The 23,472-nt window shown below is 51.5% G+C and overlaps 6 protein-coding genes across 6 annotated transcripts; 4 read left to right on the top strand and 2 right to left on the bottom strand.

Moving 5' to 3' along the window:
• Window positions 1–142: 142 nt before the first annotated feature.
• Window positions 143–7,996, bottom strand: LOC34622899. Its single transcript, XM_026337549.1, has 17 exons — window positions 7,611–7,996; window positions 7,141–7,472; window positions 6,904–6,962; window positions 6,126–6,191; window positions 5,737–5,807; window positions 5,327–5,411; window positions 5,049–5,188; window positions 4,202–4,795; window positions 3,978–4,059; window positions 3,640–3,729; window positions 3,020–3,157; window positions 2,590–2,671; window positions 1,790–2,226; window positions 1,537–1,638; window positions 868–1,317; window positions 675–808; window positions 143–488 (listed from the first exon to the last, which is right to left on the bottom strand). The coding sequence occupies exons 1-17, from the start codon at window positions 7,994–7,996 to the stop codon at window positions 143–145; spliced, it is 3,594 nt and encodes a 1,197-aa protein (XP_026193334.1).
• Window positions 7,997–9,266: 1,270 nt separating this feature from the next.
• On the top strand, window positions 9,267–13,002 carry LOC34622900 (myosin-3). The gene is made up of 9 exons (XM_026337548.1): window positions 9,267–9,415; window positions 9,588–9,708; window positions 9,905–10,954; window positions 11,077–11,109; window positions 11,216–11,279; window positions 11,521–11,564; window positions 11,689–11,749; window positions 12,495–12,799; window positions 12,931–13,002. Exons 1-9 carry the CDS (start codon window positions 9,267–9,269, stop codon window positions 13,000–13,002), a joined length of 1,899 nt encoding a protein of 632 aa, XP_026193333.1.
• A 500-nt stretch (window positions 13,003–13,502) lies between these two features.
• Window positions 13,503–15,496, top strand: LOC34622901. Its single transcript, XM_026337547.1, has 13 exons — window positions 13,503–13,666; window positions 13,726–13,813; window positions 13,874–13,942; window positions 13,996–14,037; window positions 14,099–14,221; window positions 14,287–14,318; window positions 14,376–14,458; window positions 14,512–14,657; window positions 14,712–14,788; window positions 14,851–15,058; window positions 15,111–15,159; window positions 15,216–15,317; window positions 15,372–15,496. Exons 1-13 carry the CDS (start codon window positions 13,503–13,505, stop codon window positions 15,494–15,496), a joined length of 1,308 nt encoding a protein of 435 aa, XP_026193332.1.
• A 966-nt stretch (window positions 15,497–16,462) lies between these two features.
• LOC34622902 lies at window positions 16,463–18,969 on the top strand. The gene is made up of 2 exons (XM_022736043.2): window positions 16,463–18,574; window positions 18,751–18,969. The coding sequence occupies exons 1-2, from the start codon at window positions 16,463–16,465 to the stop codon at window positions 18,967–18,969; spliced, it is 2,331 nt and encodes a 776-aa protein (XP_022592655.2).
• Window positions 18,970–19,710: 741 nt separating this feature from the next.
• Window positions 19,711–20,839, bottom strand: LOC34622903. Its single transcript, XM_026337526.1, has 2 exons — window positions 20,217–20,839; window positions 19,711–19,870 (listed from the first exon to the last, which is right to left on the bottom strand). Exons 1-2 carry the CDS (start codon window positions 20,837–20,839, stop codon window positions 19,711–19,713), a joined length of 783 nt encoding a protein of 260 aa, XP_026193311.1.
• A 947-nt stretch (window positions 20,840–21,786) lies between these two features.
• On the top strand, window positions 21,787–22,579 carry LOC34622904 (derlin-2). The gene is made up of 2 exons (XM_026337525.1): window positions 21,787–22,098; window positions 22,253–22,579. The coding sequence occupies exons 1-2, from the start codon at window positions 21,787–21,789 to the stop codon at window positions 22,577–22,579; spliced, it is 639 nt and encodes a 212-aa protein (XP_026193310.1).
• The last annotated feature ends 893 nt before the right edge of the window (window positions 22,580–23,472 follow it).

Genomic DNA, 23,472 nt, shown 5'->3' with positions numbered 1-23,472 from the left:
GATGCGATAAACGACTGGTGGCTTCATTTGCGCTATGCGGCACGCCATTTCTTTGACGAAGCAGCACTGCTCTAAGGAGCATTGCAATATTGGTTTATCTTATGCCAATCGAGAACCCGCAACCAGCAGCTGCATCCTACACTTAGCATGCAGAAACCTTCAAGGGGTGTTCTGTAGCAGCATATGTGGCCACTGCCCTTAAGTGGGAATCGAATGCCCGCCTAGATTCCCAATGCTCCGCTCTCAGATCAATAAGAATCCAGCAGAAACTCGTTTTCAGAGACTTTGGCAGATTAGTATTTCTCAAGGCACGAAGGCAGAATACGGCCACCTGACGTAATAGAGAGCCACCACGGGAAAAATTGTCTCGTTTGGGTATAAAGGACTGTGGCTTTACCGTGGCTTCACTAGACTCTAATAAAGACCCAAGCGGCACTATTCTTCCATGTGTCACGCTAGTGGGCAGCCCTATTTGTCGCCTAAAGCAGCTACGCAATCACTGCATTCCAAAGTGCTGGGCTCAGACAGACACGCTGAACTGCCAGGCGTGTGTAAAGAAGCTGGGTGAATCGGCCCTTTGCAAACTGACCAAGGCAGTTACACTCTGTTGGTGCTGCTGCAGAGAGCAACTAAACAAAAAAACAGCATGGAAGGGGGCCCTTCAATGTAGCAGCTTGCCTAATAGTTGTATGGCTGGCTCGTCACCTCCGTTTCCAGCTGATGGTGCGACTTTCTGTCCGCATGGAGTTCCCTTCATTTGCCTGCGAAGATACGGAGCCTCATCGTCCACACACCCATTTGATAAACTCTAAAATCAGTTCATCTAGACAATACTGACATATAAATACATTGGGGCCATAAATTCGCCATGCAGTTTGTCGGAGCTCCGTTTTGCGGCAAGCGTAGCGCGACCCCACTTACTCCTGTGTAGATAGAATTCGGTAGGAAAGCTGACTCGCTTCCTTCTCCGGCCCCTCCAAATCCCTGCGTGTCGGTGTGCTTGGCCCGCTTTGTCCAACTGGTCACATGCAGAGGCCCTCTTACATCAGGATGCGCCTCGTTTGCAGCATTCACATTAGTCTTGGCAGAGGGGGGCCCTAGGGGCAGCGCTGGGCGCGGCGGAAGCTGCCTTTTGGCCGGTGGCTGCAGTGAGGAGCCTGCGGCTGTAGGCAAGACCGATGACTGAGCCTCCCAGTGAGTGTCTGCCAAGGATCCGCACGGTGCGCCATCACTTTGCTGTGTCGGTACATCTGGCGGACTACTGGCATAGGACGAACCCCTGACTGGCGCTTGTGAGCGGACTCCTCGCCGGCTCGACTGAGAAGCATTTGAACGCACATGGCTTTCCTGAAAGCATTCGGGCTTCATTGCTCACCAGAAACGCAAGTGGAATCGGGCACAAAGCGGTAGAGGCTCAGAGAAACTTTGAAAGACGCCTGTTCACCGACCGCTCGAACGTGAAAGCCCAGCTCACTGCCCCCAGCATTCTGAAAGCAAGAGACAAAACAGAGGCCAGCAGGAGAAGGACTGCCTCACCAGCTGTGAGAGAAGGGAGCGAATATCCATTTGCTGCTTAGAAACGCCTGCGGCCGCAGGTGGCTGCCTCCCTTTCCTACGAGCAGTCCCTTGCGTCCCCTCCTGCAGCAGCGCCATCAGCACCAGCACACATACACACACGAGCATCCACCAAGAGTCTGCGCATTTGATAGCCTTCGAACCCTCCCAGAGCCACCTCACGCAAGGCGATAAAATTTGCGCAGAAGACCCTCTTTATTCTCCGTGACCGTACCGTGTCATCTTGGCTGTCGCTGTCGCTGACTCCTATTGCATCAACACCTGCTTTGTGCTGTGTTGCCACCTTTCTCCGCCCACGGCCTCTCCCCGCTTCTGTTTGCTTTTTCGCTGCTGCGCGTCTTGGCTTCTTGGAAGCTCCTGGAAACTCAACTCTCGAGAGCCCCTCCTCAGTGTCGCTGGTCAAGGGCGCTGCAGGAGTGCCACCGGGGGGGCCCCCACGGCTCGCTCTCCCGCGTCTGAGAGGAGCCACTGCTGTTTTTAACCTCAAGGTGTCTTCTGTGCAGCTTTCCTGTGAATCGGAAGGGTCGCAGCCATCCGTCATTTCCACACCAGCGCCTGTGGGTAGGGGTGGTATAGACACCGGCGCTGCATCCGCGGACGCTGCGGTGTCAGGAGGCCCTGAAACGCCTGCAGCGCACAGCCACAAACAGCCTTTGAACAATGCCGCAGATGCCCACAGGAAAGCCTTCGCTCCGTACGGGCATTGCCCCTTCATGAGACTGCGGTAGCTCTGCGCTTTTCGCCTCATGCGTAGAGAGTCATTGAAAAGGCGGCGAAATGCGAGCCAAACGTCGTACCGCCGCCCTCAGAAGATTCCTGGAAAAAAAACCGCATCCGCATACAAGATGCACCAGGGCATTGGTTCCAGTGCGCTTTTCTAGCGGGAATAAGCAAAGACCCCAATCCTTATCAGAGCATCACTCCCCTTCTCTACCACCGTTCCTCCCATCAAGTGCCACGGGAGACTGCCCAGCATCGAATGAGACGCTTGCACACAACACGGCACTGTGCTGCATCGTGGACTCGCAGATATACACGGGCCACACTGGCTTACTGCTGCTTCTAGACGCCGCATGCGGGCTTCTTGGGTGTATTTCTGAGGATTAAAAGCACCACACGAAGCCGTAGCAAGTGCCCGATCCGCGCGCAAGTCTCGCAAAGCCTGTATTTTCAATAAGCGACATGACGACGGCTAGAATACCCGTCGCTGTCTCCGGGGCTCTTTGTTAAGTAACACTTTTGCAAGGAAAAAGACGGCGGCGACAGAGGGGGCGCTCGACGTTCTGAAAAGAACCCGGTGTCTAGTGGCGGGCCATCCCTCTGTACTGTCTGGACGGCAGCAGGCGATCCGCATTGTGCCCTCCGCCCACAGAGAGTCCAAAGCAGCGAGGCGAAGAATAACACGGATGATGCCCTCTACACCATGCGTGGCTGCTCAGCTTACGGCAATGATTGCCCTGGCGTCCTCTTGAGAGGGGTACTTGTCGGGTTTTTCTTTGAGGCGCTTTAGCAGCTCATCCCTTGCATGGAGCCTTGCTGTGCTGATGCTCCTAGATACGAAGGCGGATATAGCCGAGGGGTCCTGAGCAGCCAATCAAAGGGCAGACAGATCGGATCAGGGAAGCAGAGGGGCATATTCGAGGATACATAAACGGCATCAGGACAAGCAGGGGGACTGGCAACAACATGCACACACAGATGCAGGTTCGACCCGGAGTCAATAGGGGGCCCTGTCCCACACAAGGGCCGCAAAGCGATATATTGCGGAGGCAGTGCATCACATGGAATCAGGGGAGGGCACCGGTGGGGAACAGAGGCTCGTGCTGCAAAAAGACACTGGATGAGAAAAACTGCCGGCCGCTCTTCATGTGAGGGCGTTTACGAGCAGTAGCGCCAAACTGATTTTCATCAACGTGCCACGTCCTAAGCCTCTACTGGCATACACTGCAGGTGTAGGCGAGGAATGCTTAAGAGGCAAAGCAGTCCTCATGAGCTCAACCAAAGAAGTCCTCAGGTAATAATTGTAAGGGTTGTTCGCCCGAACTGGCCAAGGGCTAGACAAACCATTTTAACTGCAAAGTCTTGAACGGCGTCATTGAAATCCGGTTCAGATAAAACGTTGAGGCCACTGGCACCCTCCATATAATGAAAAATCTGCAGTCAGATGCCACAAAAAGCACTTCCCAGCCGCGCGTCAATGGCCTGCACCGTCCACTCACGCCTCTCCCTTCCCACCCGTGCCCAGCCAATCGGCGGGCCCTCTCTTCGCTTGGCAGCGCCCATAGAGGCCGCTCTCGCCTTCTCCGCGGCATCGTGCTCCCGCGGAGCGTACAGAAAGACAAAAGAGAGGGAAGCAAAGGGCTTTCGGGAGGCCTGCTTGGTTCACTGCGGTGGTGACGCACGATGTCATGTATCTCTGAAGAGCCAGCGCCCAGCGCTGCCTCGAGCTGCAGTTCCGGCAGAGCAGAGCCCTCCTTAGAGGCGCTGTAGCAATCGAGAGCAGACAGGAGACGCTGGAAGGCATGCAACGCGACACTGCTCTGACCCTGCGCTAAAGCTTCCCCTTATCTTTGCTTGGCGCAGAGTCGGCGGTGTGCGCAGCGGCATGCGCAAATTCGGCGCATACCTCTGATGGCTTGAGCGCCTCTTGTAGAAGCAGAGGAGGCTGTCTGGATTGGCCACTCTGCCCACAAACTGCGACGCAAAACGAGGGGCACTGATCGTGCTGAAACCCGTGTGCTCTACTCTGACCCGCACGAGTGGCAGCTTCTGTAGGACTTCTGCAGGGCCCCTGGCGCTGAGGGTCTCCATGAGGGGGCCCCCCGCCGCAGAGTATTTCGTAGCCGCCGACAGATCCTGCGTCGCGCCTGCCCTGTAGTTGCAGAAAAGCTGGTACGCCTGCCTCCTTCGGGCCGGAGCTGCCTCACACCTGGTATTCGGCTGCTGCTGGTGCTGCTGCGACACTGGCATGCTCGCCGACGCAGTCAGATCGATGCCCGCAGTTTGGCTGTACCTTCGAAGAATGTCCTCTACAAGACTGGTCAGTGCCTCCCACGCCTCCCTGTCGGTTGCATCATTCCACGGGTCGCTGAAAGCCGTCGGGAGCCCTCCGGGCTGGGAGGCTGAAGGGAGCTGGCAGATGTCGGCCAAACGCACATCCTCCACAATGAGGGGCCGCACTGTCTTTAAAGGCACTGCCCGCAGGCGGAAGCAGTCACCTCTGCGCAGGAAGGGACAGAGAGACACTAACGGCAGAGTGACGCGCTTGAGCTGCTGCTGCTGCTGCTGCTGCTGCTGCGAATGCGCCGGCTAGCTGCTTTCCAAGAGCTCCAGGGAGCAACGCGATCCTCTGCCCAACGGGGCCTCGTCGCAGGCTACTACCCCACGAGAGGCCTAAAGACTCGCACTCCCCCTATTCAGCAGGTGGCCCTACATGGGGAAGAGAAAAGGTGCAAAGAAACAAGAAGGCTTGCCTGACTTCCAAGACGAACACGTGCTTCTGCTGCGCCTCGCCTGCCGTGAGAGAGGTGGCAATGGAGGAGCCCGGCTGCAGCACTTGGCAGCGACCCTCTACGGACTGACGCAGGTTCGCGTGACAGTCATGCTCATGTCCCTGCATGCGCAGTGCAGATACCCCGCAGGTAAGCCACGCTCAAGGCTTGTCGGCGTGCCCCTCGCAAAGCCAGACAGCACCCACGGCAAACCCTCGCTGTCGCTGGGAAGCTACGCATGCACGTGAATCCACGCCTACCCAGACCACAATGTCTGCGAAGGAAGGCAGCATCCTTTCGAGGACGCAGTTCTTCGCGGGCACGCCGCCATGACCGCCCTTGTACCTGAGCAAGAGCGCGGGGACGACCCCCATGCGCACATCTGCGTGAAGGGTCTGTACGCCCTTGTGTAGGTGTGTCATCTCATGGCAGTAAAACTCGGTTAGGCTCAACAATGCATCGAGGGGCCCCCCTAGTCCTTCATGGCGACTCTTAAAGCGAAGGCCAAACGTTTATTCGGAAGTTTAGCGCGCGTTGGCTGACAACAGCCGAGTCTCTTGGCACACAGAGGAGGCGGGCAGATACGGCGGGGTCACCCTCCACGATACAGGAGAGCCGAACGGGTATGCAGAAGGCGAGCGGCGGTGCAAAGTAATGTGGCTGCCCTTACATGTTTTGGTGGACGACAAGAACGTTGAACCAGCTCTGCACTTCGCCGTCTGCTGGGACTTCGTATGTTACCTAAGAAAGAACGCACTGCCTGCATGCATGCTAGCCTCTGAATTGCTGGATCGTGCTGGAAGCAGATGTGGAGATGCCGTTCAAAAGCTTCTAAATAGCTTTGAGGCTTCACGAAAGTTTGACACCTTTAGAGACAAGGCATGCGTCCCCGTTGCAGCGTCGGCAGCCCCGTAAAGTCATATTTAGCACTGCCAGTCCTTACGGCCCACAAAACACTCCACGGCAGTGCCCTTTGGACAAGCAGAAACCAAGCCGTCTAAATCCGGGAGGAGCCTGATGGGCTTGGTCCTGCACTAAGGCACGAGTTTCAAGGCGTACCTTGCCAGTGGTGTATGCCCGGTGAAGCCGCTCGTCTCGCACCCATCCCATGCCGTATATCGCCAACTGCAAAACACAGAAGAACAGGCAAGCCGTACAACGATGGCGCACAAAAGCACCAAATCCCCAATGGCAAGGGGAGCACCTTTTGTCTGCCACAGACCCGCTGTGCGTAGAGAGAGCCGTGCATGGTCTTATCCCCATGAAACGAATCCTCCCGACCAGTTAAACTCCCTTGCACCTTGGTACAGGGCAGCTCCTCTAAAGGCCCAGGCCGAGGGTGAGGCCGCGCAAAATGAGAGGATCGAGTGAGGCAGCCAGTGGACAGAGTGTCGGAGCTGAGAGCGTTCTCTGTGGAGAGGCGAAACCCACCTTGGAGCTACCCTTGCGCAGGAAGATTGGCCGAATGCGAACGTCCTCCACGTTGTCGACGCGGCCGAAATAGTTTATCTGGGGGCAAGGGGACCAACAGAAAGGCAACAGCGCCGAAACACGTAGCCGTAGCAATCCGACAGAGGCCCATTGGGTACGCAGGTCTAGAGAATATCATGCGGAGCCTATATGCCCAGCAAAGTCACCACACCGGCACTCCCCGTAGAGGCTCCTTGGGCAGCTCATGCAGTCCCTCTGTCCAGCCCACGAGAAATCAGCCGACCTCAAATCCGCAGCTCAAACAAATCCTAAGACGTCAATATGCGGCGGCTAGGCAACCGAAACGCCTTTAGCGTGCCTAAAGCCTAAATTATATGGCCAGTAGTCGTTCGAAGCAGATACTAACCAGGTGCGCAGCCTCTAAAATGTCCAAAGGAGACAAGTGCGATGCATCGCCAGGATCGTCTGAAGATGGCACGCAAGCAGAAAACAGCGCATGCCGAGCTTGATCGACCGCCTGCCCTCTAAGAAATGCCTTGCGCTCCCTCTTCAAGTTGGCAGCGCCACCACCGTAGACATAAAGCTAACAAGCGACGGAAGGTGGAAACTGCTCAGGAGCTCGAGGGTGTCAGTGCGGACTCACCATGATTTCCATGCATTGCGAATATCGGCATGCATACATTGACGTTCTCATTCAAGTAGTTTAGACCAAAGCGAAAAATGTCCGAAATTAGTCCTGTAGTTGCTGAAGGTTCTGCATTTTCTGCCGTGGCCCGCGTGGATCCTGGAGCAGCCTGCTGTTCCCAGATGTGCTCCTTGTTTTGAAGAGAAGATGGAGCTGCTGCCTTGTCGCTTGTGGAGGGCTGAGTGGCTGCGCAGCCATCCGGAGATGCGGTAGTTGAGGCCGGCAATACGTCGAACTGCACGGTGCCAGAGCCGAAGCAGTACTTCCGGAGGAGACACATTGCACGGTACCTGCAAAGTAGGGCAGTAAAGGGACACGTCCACCGTGGCCTGATGAAATAATTCTGGGCATCGGATAAATGGCACTATGCATGTGTTCCGGGGGTAATAAAGAGCTTGAGAACCTCATTTGAAACGCTGGCAGCTTACAGTGTCGTCCTAGATGGCATATTCTCGTCAAACAGGTCTCCGCCATGCAGCATAAAATCAACATTCTCGCGCCTGCCAATCTGGAGAATCTCTTCAAATGTTCGAAAACTGTCATTTCCGCGGACAGGGTCTTCCCCCTTATATCCGAGATGGGTGTCAGTAGCAATTAATATTTTGAAAGTGCTGTTGTCCTCTCCATAGGCATCCCGAATCCCAGATGGGGACCCCTCGCCTTCCCCCTCAGCAAAGAGAAGCGGCTCATGATTCGCTGTGGCGGACGGACTGAGAGGGTCATGCGCACATCCCAAAGAGCTTACTGCAGGGGCGCCTGAGAGCGGTGGACCCCAGGCGTCGCTGGTTTCAGCACCAGAGGGGTGTCTTGCCATTCAGAACGCGGAGGCAACTACTCAGAAACTCCGCCCACAGTAGAAGTGAAGATACGTCATTCGACGATACTTAGATCAGGCCGGTAGCAAGTGATTTTGTCTGATTATCACACGCCCGGATGCACAGCGATGCGGATGCACGTCACGTCCAGGGCAACACGGCCTCATGTCCCAAAGGTTTACACGGCAGCGACCAATGAGCAAAGGGGGAGCTGAAGTACACCACTTTTACTATCAACCGGATGACACCATGCGTTAACGACGAGGCGACCGCAGTAATTGGTTCACAAATGCAGTCCACCAGCGGCGAAGGCAGCCTCATCAAACGTCGCGGCGAAAGAGTTCCAGCCTTTCGGAAGGCCAAGCCGGGTTCCTCTACTAAAGGCATCCAAGTTTACGCCGCTGCTCAGCCGTAAGGAGATATTCAAGCTCTACGAAGGGGGGACTGTTCACGATAGTGCACATGCAGGTGCCTCGGCTTTTCCCCCATTTGTTGGAAGCAGAAGCAGATATGCCAGCAGAAATGTGTATTTACGCTGTAACAAAGGTCTTTGTGGAGTTCTTGCGCAACCACGAGGCAAACCATGAGCTGCAGTCCCAAGGATGGTACGGGGTGGGTGTTATTTCCCCCCTCCTACGCTGAATGATGTATTGGAAGGGTAACCAGGTTAAGCAGTTGATTTTAGAGGATATAGTGTCAAATTGCCTTGGGTGCTCTTGTGATCGATGGAATCTTTGGTATTGCGCAGCTTCTTTGTACTTGTGACCACAGCCTACACGCTAATGCGCTCAGGGGTAGAAGTCGGCTTCTTCCGAAAATGCTATGCAAGGCTCCTCATTCAAAACCCAGCCACCCCTCCTAATCACACTAGTAGTGACTTGGTATTGCTTAGAGTTACAGTAATTGGCAACGAAATGTGGCACGATGTCAGAGTGAGCCGGTCAGGTGGTCGGTAGGCCTCCGCATGTCTTGGGCCTCACTGTGCCCAAACAGTTATCTTACATTAATTCTTCAGTGTTGACAGAAATATGCTTGGAATCTCTCGTGCCTACGACTTTGGCTTTATAGAACTGCAGTTTTTTTACTTGCTGGAGAATGGCCAGACGGCAGCCCGGTCTTCGGCACATTCTTGGACATGAAAGAAGTAGACCCTGACGAAATTCCTCGCAATAAACCCTTGAATTCTGATGTACGATCATTTCACTTGTATCCTTAGCGCATCCTGAAATCGGTATAGCTCAGATAATTCCCCTAAGCACCCGTTTAACAATGGTTCAACCAGGATCGGCTGTACCAGGGACTACGTGCTTTGAAAAGGAAAAGGAATGTTCTAATTATGGAAACTCACATGCGGAAATTTCCAGCGCCTATTCTGGAAGTGTCAAGGACAAGTTAAAGAAGTTTGAAGGAATGAATCGGTAAGCTCAAGTCCCGCCACTGTAGAGAACATTTCCGGAAGAAGCAAGATATGTTTCATTAGCCCCTGATGAAAATTTCGACCGAGGCTATTGTAAGTACAACAAGCACGATATAGTTTAATACTATGTAAGGAGCTTTTGCAATGGGAGCGAGGCCGTTTTTGCGCTGCAGCCAAGGAAACCCACAGCCACTTGGAAGAAGGACACTTCTCAACCAGAAAGACCAAGAAATCCGTCCACGAATTTTGGCATTGGCTTCCGAAAATAAGGTGGGCGACTCTGTCAGAGACCAGGCCTCTCGCTATCTCCTTTCCACCTGTTCTCGTCGACTCGCTAGGCTGAGCAAAACTTCAACTAAAAAATGCACTCAGCTATACTTCCCTTCAGAGCTTTTTCCCTGGCCCAAATGTTGGCACCCTTATTATTGCTGCCGGTTGCGTACATACGGTCTGGATGAAAGAGGTGCTATGTGTTTATGCTACCGCTTAGGTACGCGAACTTGAGAGTGTACTACGGCACCGTGAGGAGTTGATTCGTTCATTGGAAGGAACCGTCGCTCAAAAAGAATCGGAACTATCGTTTGTACTTAAAGAAAAGTTTGAACTATCAAAAGTAGTTGTCGCATCGCGTTCTGCCTCTCTGTCATGTGCTCCCTCTTATATCGGCGCACAGCGTGTTAGCTCGGCAGAAACCTCAGCAGAGAGTTTTGATGATTCTGCGGAATCCCCCGGCGGTTGCACGGCTGTGGATCCCAATGCCAAGCCTTCAAGTTTCTCATTACAGCTTACTGACCTTGGCGATGCCCACGTGGAAGAAGGGCTCTCCAAAGAGCATTTCGGCACATGTGGGCTGGCTGAGGGGAGGCAAGGGGGCCACAGTACTTCTACAGAAGGGCGTAGTTGCGAGACACCTGACGGTTCCGAAACTAAGGACTTGGAGCCGCACGATAAGGATGGCCAGAGTTCATGTAGAAAAATTCATGATTTAAAGGTGTTGCACTGGCAAGAAAATGAAGATCCTGTCCATGCAGGAGGATGCCGACTGCGACCCGCACTTCATACAGAATCTCGTTCGGATGATCTTGAAAATGCAGCTGTTTCTGAAGAGGTAGATGACAAATTTTTAACCCCATCTCATTCAAAGCAAATTATCAGTCAAGCAGAACATGCGAATCCTATAAAGCCTGATCCACACTCTGCAACTAGTACATGCACGCCAACTGCACAGAGCAGAAGTGAATCACCTTCAGCCGCGCGTTCTAAACCGCTACTTGCAGACGCATTAAAGTATTTAAGCTCAAACAGGTGGCGACTAGATTCGAAGAGCAAACGGCCAGCTGGTGCTGGTAAGCCCACGTGTGTGACGCGTTCCGAAGATAGTCTTGTAAGAGAATTAGCCGTTCAAAATGATGATTTTCCAACAGCAAAGGGCTCAAGTGCCCTTTGGCCAGATATTGAGGATACGGTTGCTAACGCTGAAGAAGATGTTGATGGTGGCATGGAAGCCTCCGACCCCGCCAGCATGCATAGTGGGACGAGAGTGAGTAAGGCCTTCCGACCTCTCAAGTTACCTGATGTCTATATCCGGATCTTGCCCGCCCTGTCGTTTCGCGGACAGTCAGTGGTAGATTTTCTTTTCGTGCTTTTCTCATGTACGCGCAGTTCCAAGCCGAGTTATTTTTCAAGGCCCTCATGGTGGGAATTTTGTGAGACCGACGAATGATGCTCACAGTATGGTCCACAGACGGCCTTTACACAAATGGTGACCAACCGACGTAATGCGGATTTTGTTTATTTGCAGGTCCAAACCCAGGCAAGGATTGATGCGGAAGCGGAGACTTCTGATGTCCTTGCCATGCACGACGGTGCGTAGTTTTAGGGGAAAGCCACGATTTGGTAGATAAAAGTGGCTGAATAGCTTCGGTTAGGAGTCGGCCTCATGAGCTGTCTGTCTTTTTCCAGGAGGAAAAGGAAGGAAGCCCCAGGCTCGATATTACAAATGTTGCACATTTTTGGTATTACCTTTATTTCCTCCGAATTGCCGCTCTTCGAAAGGCATCGGAAAACCATAACTGCCCCGACATTCTGTTTGCGTCTACGCTGCAGAACTGTCGTCCAAGATAGACGCTCTTCAGAATGCGTTTGAAGAGGTGCATTCATTCATTAACCGACCTTCGCACCTAATCCGGAGTATTAAAGTATCCCTCTCACATTAACCAGTTGGTCTGCATTTTAAACTAAAACTGTGTGTGCCTATTCATTATTTTCCTTCAGATTTGCCAGGAGCTTGACGCCGTCAGAAAAGAAAACAGAGCCCTTAACCGGTGGGTGGGAAGTGTACATAACGCTACCACATTCTAGTAAATGACCATCTTAGCATTATGTAGCATCATTGTGGTGAAAAGTGAGCAAGATTTCACAGTCATGCAAGCAACATGTAGTGCAGATGTGTTTTTCTGCATACGTCACACGAAATAGAGTCGCTCGGATCGGTCTTAGTGAGCTCCTGGATAATAGAACTTATCAGGGTACAACGCTGACCCTGATAAATGGAACATAGGGGGAAAAAGCAATGCATTCAATTGATCCACCAAGCATGAAGCTGGGAAATTCAGCTTCTTCTGCAGCCAAAGTGGAGTCTGCTGTTCCCTTAACTTATGATTCAGATTGAGTTGTCTCGATGACAAGCACAGGCATTCGTCCGCTCAATCGTCGGGGTCTGAAGTGCCACCAGCTACAGAAGGTAATATATCCTTAGCAGTATGAGTACTAATGTAGGCGCACCTAGGTGCAGTTATGGAAATACCCCAGACAAACAGGCCTTGTATTGGTGCGCTGCACTACCTATGCATATGTATTTTATAGTTTGTGACTTCTCACTAGAAAGACAGGGAAAACGCATCAAACGGTTCCTGCGTAACTCAGGAGAGACTTGCACACCTCCACTGCCATCGGCACTGAAGTGTTATATATTACCAGAGGTATGCCATGTATTTTATTCTCCAAGAGTCTGCTGCATAAAACATGAACTCCATACACAGAATGATATTTAATTTGGCTGGTGGCTTCGGATGTTAAAGCTCAGGAAGAAAACTTATGTAGAGAACAGGGTATTTCTGCTGTGACCGCCGCACTTCAGAACGGCAAGCTCCAGTGCAGAAGCCCCGAGCAGCTCAACGACTGCACAATGGAACAGTTGAAAGCAGCTATAAACAGCTTGGAACAGAAGCTCCATGAAGCACAAATGGATCGCCAAAGGCTGGAAGAAAGCAAATGTAAAACGGACGCCGCCCTTGCGGCCACACAGGAAGAGCTAAAAGAGACGAAAATGCAGCTCACCTCTCTCGAGAAGCAGTGCAAACTTTTGCAGGATATTGACAAACGTGTGAGTACACACTCTAGCCCCTAAAGTCATTTCAACCCTGAGCCGGTAAACAGCGCTTGAACTGGAATCCTAGAACAAAATACCTTCCATAGCGTATTTGTTGCGGAACTGTTTTCATGTGTGCGAATCAGACATGGCGTGCGCTAGAGATGCTAATCCTAGCTAAAGACACAGGAGATGGAATATCGGATAACAACATCTAGAGAAGAATCGCTCATCGCGCTTTTGGAGACGTGGGGTGTCTTTACCCATTAGCAATGGGGGTTGGATGCTTTGAGCAAGTGTGAGAAATTGCGCAACAAACCAGAAACTTTTGCTGGCTGGTTGTTCCGTATGAACCAGTCCAGTCGAGATCTTCGAAAGAACGGGCCTAGTCGCCTCATGGGAGGGTGTTGCATAGCATGCCCCACGAAAGCACCAGCCAATCCTGTTGATAGTAAATGCCATTGAAGCCAGAAAGACGGCTACTAGTGACCATAATATTCCTGTTCTTCTCTAGAAAAATCCAATTACTGAACAGCACATCTTAGATCTCGATACAAATACACACTCATGGCGTACTGACACCTCACAAACGCTCTGGGAATGTGCACCCACTTGCATTGTACAAAAGTGCTGTTTGAACGAGCGCTTTTGAACGGGGGTAGGAAATGGGGATATATGTATTTATATATTTATCCGAGGTACTACCTCACCTTTCACCATGAAATCCAACGCTGTAGTCCTCGCTACCGCCTGCTTGTTGGTGAGAACTGGTGCAACGGACGTCCTACAAGGGCCCGAGTTCATCGACACCCTTCTTCCTGAAATTGCACATGTATTTGGAGTGACGTCTACTCAGCACACGACACTCGAAGAAATGAACTTGTAATTCTTTAGTGTCTACTTGCATTAGATTTAGTTTGTTTCATGCATTATTTTTTAAGGCGTGCCGAAGATGTGTATGTGCTCCCCCGTGCACCGAAAGTAGAAGACTGCCTTTCCGCCCTAAACGGAATACCAATGACACAGCAGGTAGCTGGAGGAGCTTTCTTATGAATAAGTAGAGATACGCCATGAATCATTCTGTACCAGGCGAAGCCCTTTTCGGACTCGGCCAGCATGCTGGATGTGAAGCCATATGAAAGCGCCCAGCTAAAGATTGTAAACACGTTGTGATCCCTTGAGTAATCTCAGTGAACATATTCCTACACCAGGCAGAAGCCCGCGCAGCGGAACTTGCTGCTTCTGTCGCACCCGTAAATCCCTCTTGTGTTTTCCAAACCGGACAGTTAATAAGTCGGAACACGCCTATTTAAGGTCGTGTCGGTAGCTCCGAAATCCAAGTACTACAAGTCATCCATTTCTAGCATGGAGATTGCGCCGGGTGCATACCGCTCCACTTTTTACGTGATCTTTCAGGCCGTCATGTACCTCATACTAGTAAGTAGAAAGCGCAATCAGAACAGATCACTGATGGCATTTTCAAAGTGCTCTACGGTGATCAGGTCCCTGGTGCTCTCCGTGGTATTCGCTATGGGTACGACGAGTAACAGCAGTTCAAAATGGTGGCAAGAACTAGAATGAGGCGATTCAGGAGGATAACTGACGTCAAGACGATGCTTTCGAACACGGTTTTTTTTGTTTGTTATTCTGTCGGCGTTGTGATTTTTCAGAATGGTAGGATGTGACAATTGGCGTTAAATGGCTTCGTTATCAATTGCGAACCTCAGTTTTGGCTGTGAGGGCACTTTTTGCCCTTCCGCTGTCGGTGGCTTTCGGCCTCTACGCTATGCGTCACACTCTTCGTTCGATGGATTCTGTTGAGCATTTGCAAAGCACACAAGACAACCTTCCCTATTCCCAGGGAATGGGAAAGGTAGTCTGATATGGACAGTGAGCGCATTGACGTGCTAACCATTCCACTATACAGGAACCCTTGGCTTGGCTTATGTGCATCGAAATGTACTGCGTGCTGCTGGCAAATTTTTCATACCACTTTGTATCATGGTAAGTTTGCAAAGTCAGTTAATCTGTTTGCCATTTCAAACATGATTCGCTGTCTTTCGCAGCTTTGTGCCATACGTATATGGGTTGGCAGGCCTCGTGACTAGCAACATCATAGTTGCCGGATTCGTGTACCTGGCATACCTTGGGGCAGTGGCATATTTACTGTATCTGAAGATCAAGGCAGACCCTGAAAGCAGAAAGGTTCAATCACGCATTGTTACCTTTAACTGCGCTTACGTCGTTGCTTCAGGAATATCTTTCTACACTAACGTGAGAGTATAGTCCACGGCTATCCCGGAGTTACAATTCACATTCTATTCAGGTGCTTGCAGTATACCGGAACATTGGTGACTTCGTTGCCCTTGAGCCAGGTATACTAAATACGCACAAAGTAAAACTTCTCACGTCACTCACTTCTGTTGCGTAGCGGTATTTTTCACGGCTACGCGGATATTCGAGCTGAACCTGGGCACGGCTATCATGATCATTGCTCTCCTTGTCATATGGGGCGTTGGATACCATGAACAAAGTGAGAGATATTGGACAGCTGACAAAAATGATCAACAAATTCATCTGCATGCAGATCAAATGGATGAGAGAGGGAAAAATGTGTCGACTATGTCGTCTGTCTCTCTGTCCACTGAAGACGAATCCCGCAGGGCATTGGAAGAGGCGCTTAATGAGATGCAAACTGGGGTGGATATGTAGATATATGGTGTTTCAACAAGCATTCTGCCAATGTATGTCATTCATTCATGTTAGCATGCATTGCCTACTTTGTCTTTGCCCATCACGCTACGCTCTCGTACATCGAACCGTATGAAAGCAGTCCCGCAAAGAATTGGGAACTTGCTGCAAAGAGGCAATATACAATTTTTGCAATTCTATCATGCAAGGAAAATACTCTCATCACGGTTTCTTCCCCCCATCACATGCGTTGCTCTAGCGGGGAGGTACAGAACCTGCTCGACATATTAGTGGAGCAGCTTAAATGTAAATATGCTTAGGATAGTTCATACTCGTGCTGCAGGGCTTTCGAACGATGCGCCAGGATTTTGCACCTCGGAGAATAAAGAAGGCGCCTCGTTTTACCGAGGTCTCGCCGATGGGGCTTGTACAGGCAGTACCATCGCGCACGTTGCTTGGAAGAGTTAAGTGTCTGGCAAGTTGGTATCTTCATGTTTATTTCTCTGAGGCATTTACATGCGGCCCTCCTCCATTAGTGGGAACCAACGATCGCCTTCTCCCTGCTTCCTGCTTAGGAGGTTACTGGGTGCATGCTGCCTGCGGGTGAGATTGAAGATTGCAGGAAATCTGATTGAGCATAAGTGTACGTGTACTATAATGGGCTGCTGACTAGCATACACTTTTTACGTGCAAAGCTGTGTGTGTGATGTCAAAATGAGCAGAGACTAAGAGGTGTGACTTGTGCTTCTTATTCCTTCGAGTGCCAGCGCCACTGAAAAATCGCTGTCAAAGATGTCTATTGTCCGCCAAATCGTATATTTCAGAAATTTATGGCAAACGGCTCTACCTTTTCATGGCAAACCCTCAGGGCGTTCTGACTTGGAGCACGGAAATATCGACGACAATGTTGCTCTGGCATTGCTCACAAAGTGTGAACGTTACTATGCCAGCTGGAGTCCAAAGCCACCTGGAACATTTTGAGAAGGGATGGAATTCGAATCGCGAAATACCTCACTCAAAGAAGCCTGCCACCAGCGTTGGAACACCAAAGTCATGGAGGGGCTACCGAGAAATTTCATTGGCCCCTTGGCCCATGGGTCGCTTGCTGAAGGAGGCGCTACAGTGGATTCCCATTTAATAGAACTGTGCCGTCCGCATCACAAGCCTCCAAGTGCTCTCTTACCAGTAGCAACTTACAGGTTGCCCTTGCCGCCAGGCGGCGCCCAGTTCCGAACCCACCGAAAACTTTGTGATATCCACTTTGGGGCGCACGATCCCTCTGTGCTCTTGGCTTGCACGAACGATAACACTCTACTTTTTTTCGACATGAATGCTGGTGCTTTCTATTTGGAAATTCAGTTGTCTGCAGAACGTGAAGTTGCCGGAAATTCCGTGTGCGGCACCTCATGCGTTCACGTAAATCGATGCCCTGACTCCCCTTTGATTTTTTGTGGCTCCCCAGATGGAGATGTTCTTCTCTTCGATGCCCGAGTTTCAGGCCTCAACGCAAAGTTCTCTGGGCGGAGGGTGTGTCCAACACTGCGGATCCCTGCAGCGCATGACGGTCCTGTGTGTGGGATTCGTACTGGCCTGGCCCTTCATCCACACCTCTTCCTCACCGGAGGGCGTGAAGACAGGTGGATTCGCCTGTTTGACCTCCGTTTTCCATTTCACTATAGCTCTGGAAGTTCTTCGGGGCAGGATTCTATTCCTTATCCGCTGGAAGCAACGCGTTTGGGGCCAAGCGAGGACAGTGGCTTGCTACGGAGTTCGCTTATGGCCTTTGATGTTTCACCAGACGGAGCTGTACTAGCAGCTTCTGTCGTTCGATACAGTAGTGGTCAGCCCTTAGAAATGAAGAGCATTCTGGAAAGGGGCGACGGCGAGACGGTTTTGCTGAGCTTGCCCGACGGAACACGGGCTCTCAAAACCATTGCCTCGGCGGATGCATGTGCAGCAGAATACATTGAGTTTTCACCCAATGGTAAGTACATATTACAAACAGGCGGTGTCAGCTCAACACACTGCAGACTCTGTTGGCAATGCTCATGCCGCTGCAGTTGCCGGTCTCATTCAAACCAGGAAAGCTTGATCGTGGGAGTGGACACCCCTACCAAAAGTATCTATTTTTCCGTACCTGCATTTGACGGCGATGAAAAAGACCCGCAGACAATTGCAGTCCCCAGCATGCCCCTACCAAATGGGCTTAGCGTGGGGGAAATGCCGCAACGTGGGCCGCTTTCACGCCAGGATCTGCAGAATGGCCATCAGTGCACGTATCACCGCGCGCAACTTGTGAATATCGTGCAGTCAAACAGAACTGTCAGCCTGAAAAGCCCAGCAGACAGTACTATTGCTTTTACTGATGCATTTTGCATTAGTCATTGCCCCGAAAAATCCGAGCATCCCATGGACTCTCCTTTACAGGTGGGGCCTCCTAGCGCCAAGGAAATTTCGACGGGCCATTGTGGACCCTCCCTGGAATCTGTTGTGGCAGGAAACTGTGGCGTTCTCCCTCAACTGAAATTTACTCTTCATGGCCCCCAAAGCAGGCATGCTCAGACAAGCAGACATCGATTCTGGGAATATTTGTCTCACTTTCAGAGATTAACGGATGTGCAAAAAAGAGGTATTGGTGTCGCTTCCAAGAGAGCGAGAGAGCCCGCGGGTCCCCCACTGGAGCAACCAGAAACGGAACCAGCTACAAAGCAAATTCGGTGCCCTGAAGGCTTGTCCAAGGTTGGCACGTCGCCTCCTCCCTTTGGGGGTAGGGAAAACAATGTCGACTGTCATTTGCCCGAGGTCTCACACGGCTCAGGACTCCACGCCAGTGGCGCGCATCAATCAACTAAGTCGGTGTTGTTTCCACTGCTTCATCCGCAGCTTTCGCAGTTCATCGCCGCTTGTGGCCCACTACATCCGGCGTTCGTCCGTGCGGAGGGTGCCACTTTCCCGTTCACTTGCCGACTGTGGGGAGGCCTTGTCGTCGGTTTTGGGGGATCCACGGCCGATCATACCGGGCGTCGCCGGCTGTATGATGGCCTGAAGCTATGGGATTCTACTACCGGTGTTGTGCTAAGTTGGGCCGAAGGTCCTCTGGTACGTGTGAAAATCCACGCGCACTTGTCCAATTTCTGGAACTAGCGCGCCCCTTCCCTTTCCCCTTGTGAAGCGTGCATGCCACACTACACTGTAACAGTCGCGGACTGCGGCATGCTTGCTTGAAACCACTCGTCGCAGTGCTGCCAAGAATTGTGCGCTGTCTTTGTCTGCAGGCCTCGGAGGGCGCTCTCAGATGCCTGCAACCTATCCCGGACGTCAGCACTGGCCTTCTGGCCACGGGAGGATCTATTCTTTCGGCTGTCGGGAGCCCTCCAAGCCCCACTCCAGCAGAAGGGGTAACGTTTTGGTCCTTGAAACGTCGGGATGACCTCCTTGTTTCTGCTCTCAATGGGACTCTCTCTCTAGAAGTGGAATTAGAAGACAACATGTAGGGAGTCATCCTCGGCGGCTAACAAACTACCAAACAAATTAACTCGTCTGCACAATAGACGCTCGTCAATCGATTTTCCAAATGAGCTGTCGCTCGAAAACGTTACCGGAAAAATTGGTGCACAAAAGGTATAGCAAACAGCAAGTTTGCCGTCGCCCGCTCTTTAACTGAAGAGCTGGTTGAATGCAACGCGCGAACAGTTCAGAATCGTCCGGCCTCGCAGTCGGCTCCCTATTAAAATAGGCCTGTAATGATTTATAGCGGAATAATGCGAAACGTCGCCATTCCTCTGAACTGCTTGTTGGCACCACCTCCATTCAGGTAGTCCTTTAGATTGGAGGGGTCGCAGGGCAACGCAGCAAAGAAATCACACAGTCGCTAGCCCTCGAACGCGCGTTTCCTCCTGCTTTGAGGCCTGCGCTTGGCGGTCACAGTGCGCGCAGCTCTTCCGCGGGCTTACGTTTCTTGCGAAATGTGCACCGCAAGCCCTGTGAGCTGCGAAGGAGGCATCCTTGGGTACTCCGCCGGTGTAAACAGATCCACTGAGCTATAGCACTCCTAAGCTGCGTTCGCCGATGTGCCATCATCTTGCTGTTCTGCTTCATTTCCTGTGGACATTGGCTGGTGTTTAATGGGTCCCGTATGAGGTAGAGCGGCCTCCTGGTGGACTTGCTGCTGCTGAAGCTCCAGCAGTCGCGCTTCTTCCTGCAGCTCTTTGCTGCTCTTGCTGGGACATTTCTTGCTACGATCGGGCACTTGGACTTGCATTCTTGAGGCCCTCTTGGGTTTGAACCTCCGCAGATGCCGGTATAGCACCCTCTGGTAACGTTGGGAGGGCCTGTTGCTGCACTAGCGCAAGATCTATCAAACTCAACATCGCCGCAGCATCTTCTTCCGTGAACCTGAAGGCCGTCGAACACCCGCACAAAGAATACCTGAACATGCAGCACCCAGCATCGCCCCACCGCGGTTGTTCCCGCACCTCACTGAGGGGCTGTATAGTGAACCAACTCAAGCTTGTAGAATGCTTGACCGATTTTGAACTGCTGTAGTTCCTCTGCTTATGATCCGGAGCGCCAGCTCCATAAGCAAATGAGCAGCCACTGCACAGGCGCAGTGGTTGTTGCCACCTCTGGCAGCCTGCAAGATGGCTTCACCACGTGGTACGCACCAACAGAACGCTGACAGGGCCTTGAAAGCATGCAGACATTTATCTACATATATGCACACACAAATGTGCACACTAACCTGGTGGAGCAGTCCTCCAGGAACATATAGATCTCGACAGGTTTGAATGCCCCAAGGTTCACAATTGTTAGCAATTCGAGTTCTGTGAGCCCAAATCGATGAACCAGGGCATCAAGGCATTCACGAAAACGCCGGCTGATTGATGGGGATAGTGCCCCATGTCGAATTGCAGTGATCCCAGTGGGACGCTTGCCTCCAGTAGCGCACCCGAACGCCCGTCGTGTAGCATGGCGCACGCCTTGCTGAATCCTTAATCGATCTGTTGAGTGGCGAAAATCAGAAGGGACGCGCACAAGGTGCAGATAAGGACAGGTTTTGCGAATATAGTCCTGAACCAGTTGATTGAACATGTGTTGGTAGAGTAATTCCTTGACATGATCCAACCTGAAGCGCTCGACGGGGGACTCGGTCTGCCCAAAGCTTCCATCTTCACGGTCACCGTTGTTGCGGGGATCTGCTTTGGAGTTTTCGCTAGGGGAGAAGCTGCCCGAAGTTGTTGAACTGGGTTTGCTTGCACAGCGAAGTAAACTGTCAACCGAGGGTAGTAGTTGTTGCTGCTGCACTAGGAGTAGCATTACCTCCATGTTTGTGATAATATCGCAGCGCTCCTCCGAAACCTTCATTTCGGAAACTCAAGGACTAAAATGACGTCGTTATGCGCAACGGGAAGCACTGGCCGTTCACATCATCAGCATTTTGTCTGCAGTTAAGAATCATGGAGAATGCGAAAGGAAAATGAAGCCTTGGATGTAATGGAAAGGCCTAAAAGTACTTTCTCAAGGAAGAAGCGACATGGGATGAGCGCCCACTCAACCTTGTTACTGACCCACGGAAAGCACGAAGCACAAATACGCCACGTACCCACTTCCTTAGAGACTCACCACGAGCACACACGGCCAAAAAGACATCAATTCAACCAGGGCTTTGCATATGAGTACCACAGAAGAATCGCGACCAAATTTAGAGCCCAAAGGAGATATGAACAGAGGGTAAAAGCGTTGGAATAGCGAGAGTTTCAACGCACGCTACGCTATCATGACGCTATTTCTGTAGCTGATGCAGGAGCACTGGGAACAAATCGCTTCAAAGAACAGCCTTAAAAATGCAGCAATCGCAGAACTGTCGTGTTTAAAAGGCCTGGCCCTATTTTGGCCGCGTTGTGCATGCGCTGCCAGTCCCAAAGCATTTTTGAATGATTTCAACGACCGAACTGACCGAATCAAGTGTTATCGTTTTCCCCTAAGTTGGTTTTTGATGTACGCCAGTCGTGGTGAGGGATGGTAAATTTCGGCCTTCCACCATCGAGGTACAGCTAGGGGGAACCGCCATCTACTCCGCGGGGCTTAATGCTCCCTTTCTTTTGAGCAGCTGCGCCGCGTGTATCAACTAATTACCCCGCGTCGGTAGCTCAGGCCATTTTGCTGTTGTTTGGGGTAGTGCATGCTGCTCCGGCGTATGCTGTGCGTCGGTCCGGGACGCTTGTGTATACCCGGTCAAGCATGTGTCTTCATACACGCCACCGTATTCTTGGTAAGAAACGTTTCTTCATTTTTCCCCATATGACCAGAAAATGGATCAAGTGGACATGTTCTTTACCCACGTCCCTCCGGTGACCCGGGTGTGCCTTATAGCTTCCACTGTGCTAATGGCGCTGTGCACGCTTGAAATTATATCTCCCTTTTCCTTATACATGAACTGGCAGCTCGTCTTTACGCATGGACAAGTGTGGCGCCTAATCACTTGCTTTCTTTTCTTCGGAACGTTTTCACTCCACTTTTTCTGGAATGTTTACGTCCTTATTTTCTACTGCTCAACACTAGAGGAGCATCGTCGCAGCGCAACGTTCCTTTGGATGCTGATATGCACTGGGAGCCTCCTTCTGGTATGTCTGTGGGAGGCGCTTTCCCGCTGAAAAAGAGTGCGGCTGTCGACTGTGGGCTAACCCCTGCATTCAGCTTTTAGTGGTTTTCTCTTAGCTGAAGTAACTTCTTGCAAATGCGTATTATTACCCGTTCTGTTTCTTTTTGTGTGCGCAGGCATTTTCCTACATCTTTGGAGTAAGCTCATACTTCTTCAGCGGCTCGATGATCAACGTCGTAACGTACATTTGGGGTCGCCGTAATCCAAGCACACGCCTTTCAATTTTCTTCATGCCTGTGCAAGCCCCCTACCTTCCATTTCTGCTCGCATTACTGTCTCTTTTGGTGGGGTGGAACATGGCAGATCATCTGGTGGGCATTGCTGTAGGCCACTTTTACTATTTTTTCGAAGACGTGTATCCCCTTTTGCCCACGAGCAAAGGCTTCCGCATTTTCCGCACGCCGCGTCCCTTAATGTGGCTTCTGAAGCAGTCCGAGAATTAGAGTCGCACACTTTCTTCTTTGCGCGGCTCATCGGCATTTGAGCTTGGAGACCCGACTCGTTCGTTAGCTGCTGCGTTTGGACTTGCTGCAAGTGGCTTGAGGGGCATTTCACGAGCCGCTTCTTGGTGCCGGCGTAAGCGGGAGCAAGTAGAAGTGCTACCCCCGTGACTTGTACGTTAGTAAGAGCTTATTAACTCAAGGCTGACAGCGATACGAATACTTCTTGGCTTGCCGAACAGCGGTGCGTGAGCATCGCAGTCTAAAATCAAGCTCTTGTATCATCGAGAAAGGCTATCTGTATTCCTCTTGCTAGTGTACTCATCCCCAAAGTTTTTCCTCGAAAGCTGATAAGGGCATCACGACTTTCGAATACGCCGCTCCGAAGGAACTTGTGTATGGTGTCCTTCTAGCGCATACAATTGAAGTCGTGGCACCCTATCCAACAAGGCATGCCGAACGTGCTGCTAGCCAACACAGGCCGTCTTGCTTTTCTGCTTCTTCACAGCTGTACGTGCAGCTGCAACAGGCCGTAGTACAGTATATAGAAACTGGAAAAACCGAAGCACCGCCTGCTCATAGAGCACTTCATCATGAATACTGGATTGTCCAGAGGAAAATGTTACCCCGTTGGCTGGGGGCCCTCCTTAGCCTGATGTCCTTAAACGCCACAACTGACCTAGAAGAAAACACTGTAAGGCCTAATACTGCATGCACTGTCATTTTTCAAATGCCTCCCTTGTTGCCTTTTGTGTATTTTTGAGGGCACAGAGCCCGCCTTTGCTCCCTGCCGCCCGCTTTGGTTCTGCGGCACCCGCGAAGGGCAATGTGGTGACGGCACCCGCGAAGGGCAATGTGGTGAGACATTGGACATAGGAGCCTCAGGGAAAATCTAG

This window comes from Cyclospora cayetanensis, unplaced genomic scaffold (genome assembly GCF_002999335.1).
Source record: "Cyclospora cayetanensis isolate NF1_C8 unplaced genomic scaffold, CcayRef3 CcayRef3_contig_19, whole genome shotgun sequence".
Taxonomy (NCBI): Eukaryota; Apicomplexa; class Conoidasida; order Eucoccidiorida; family Eimeriidae; genus Cyclospora; species Cyclospora cayetanensis.
Note: the sequence above shows the minus strand (reverse complement) of the source record. Positions and strands in the feature narration are given on the sequence as shown.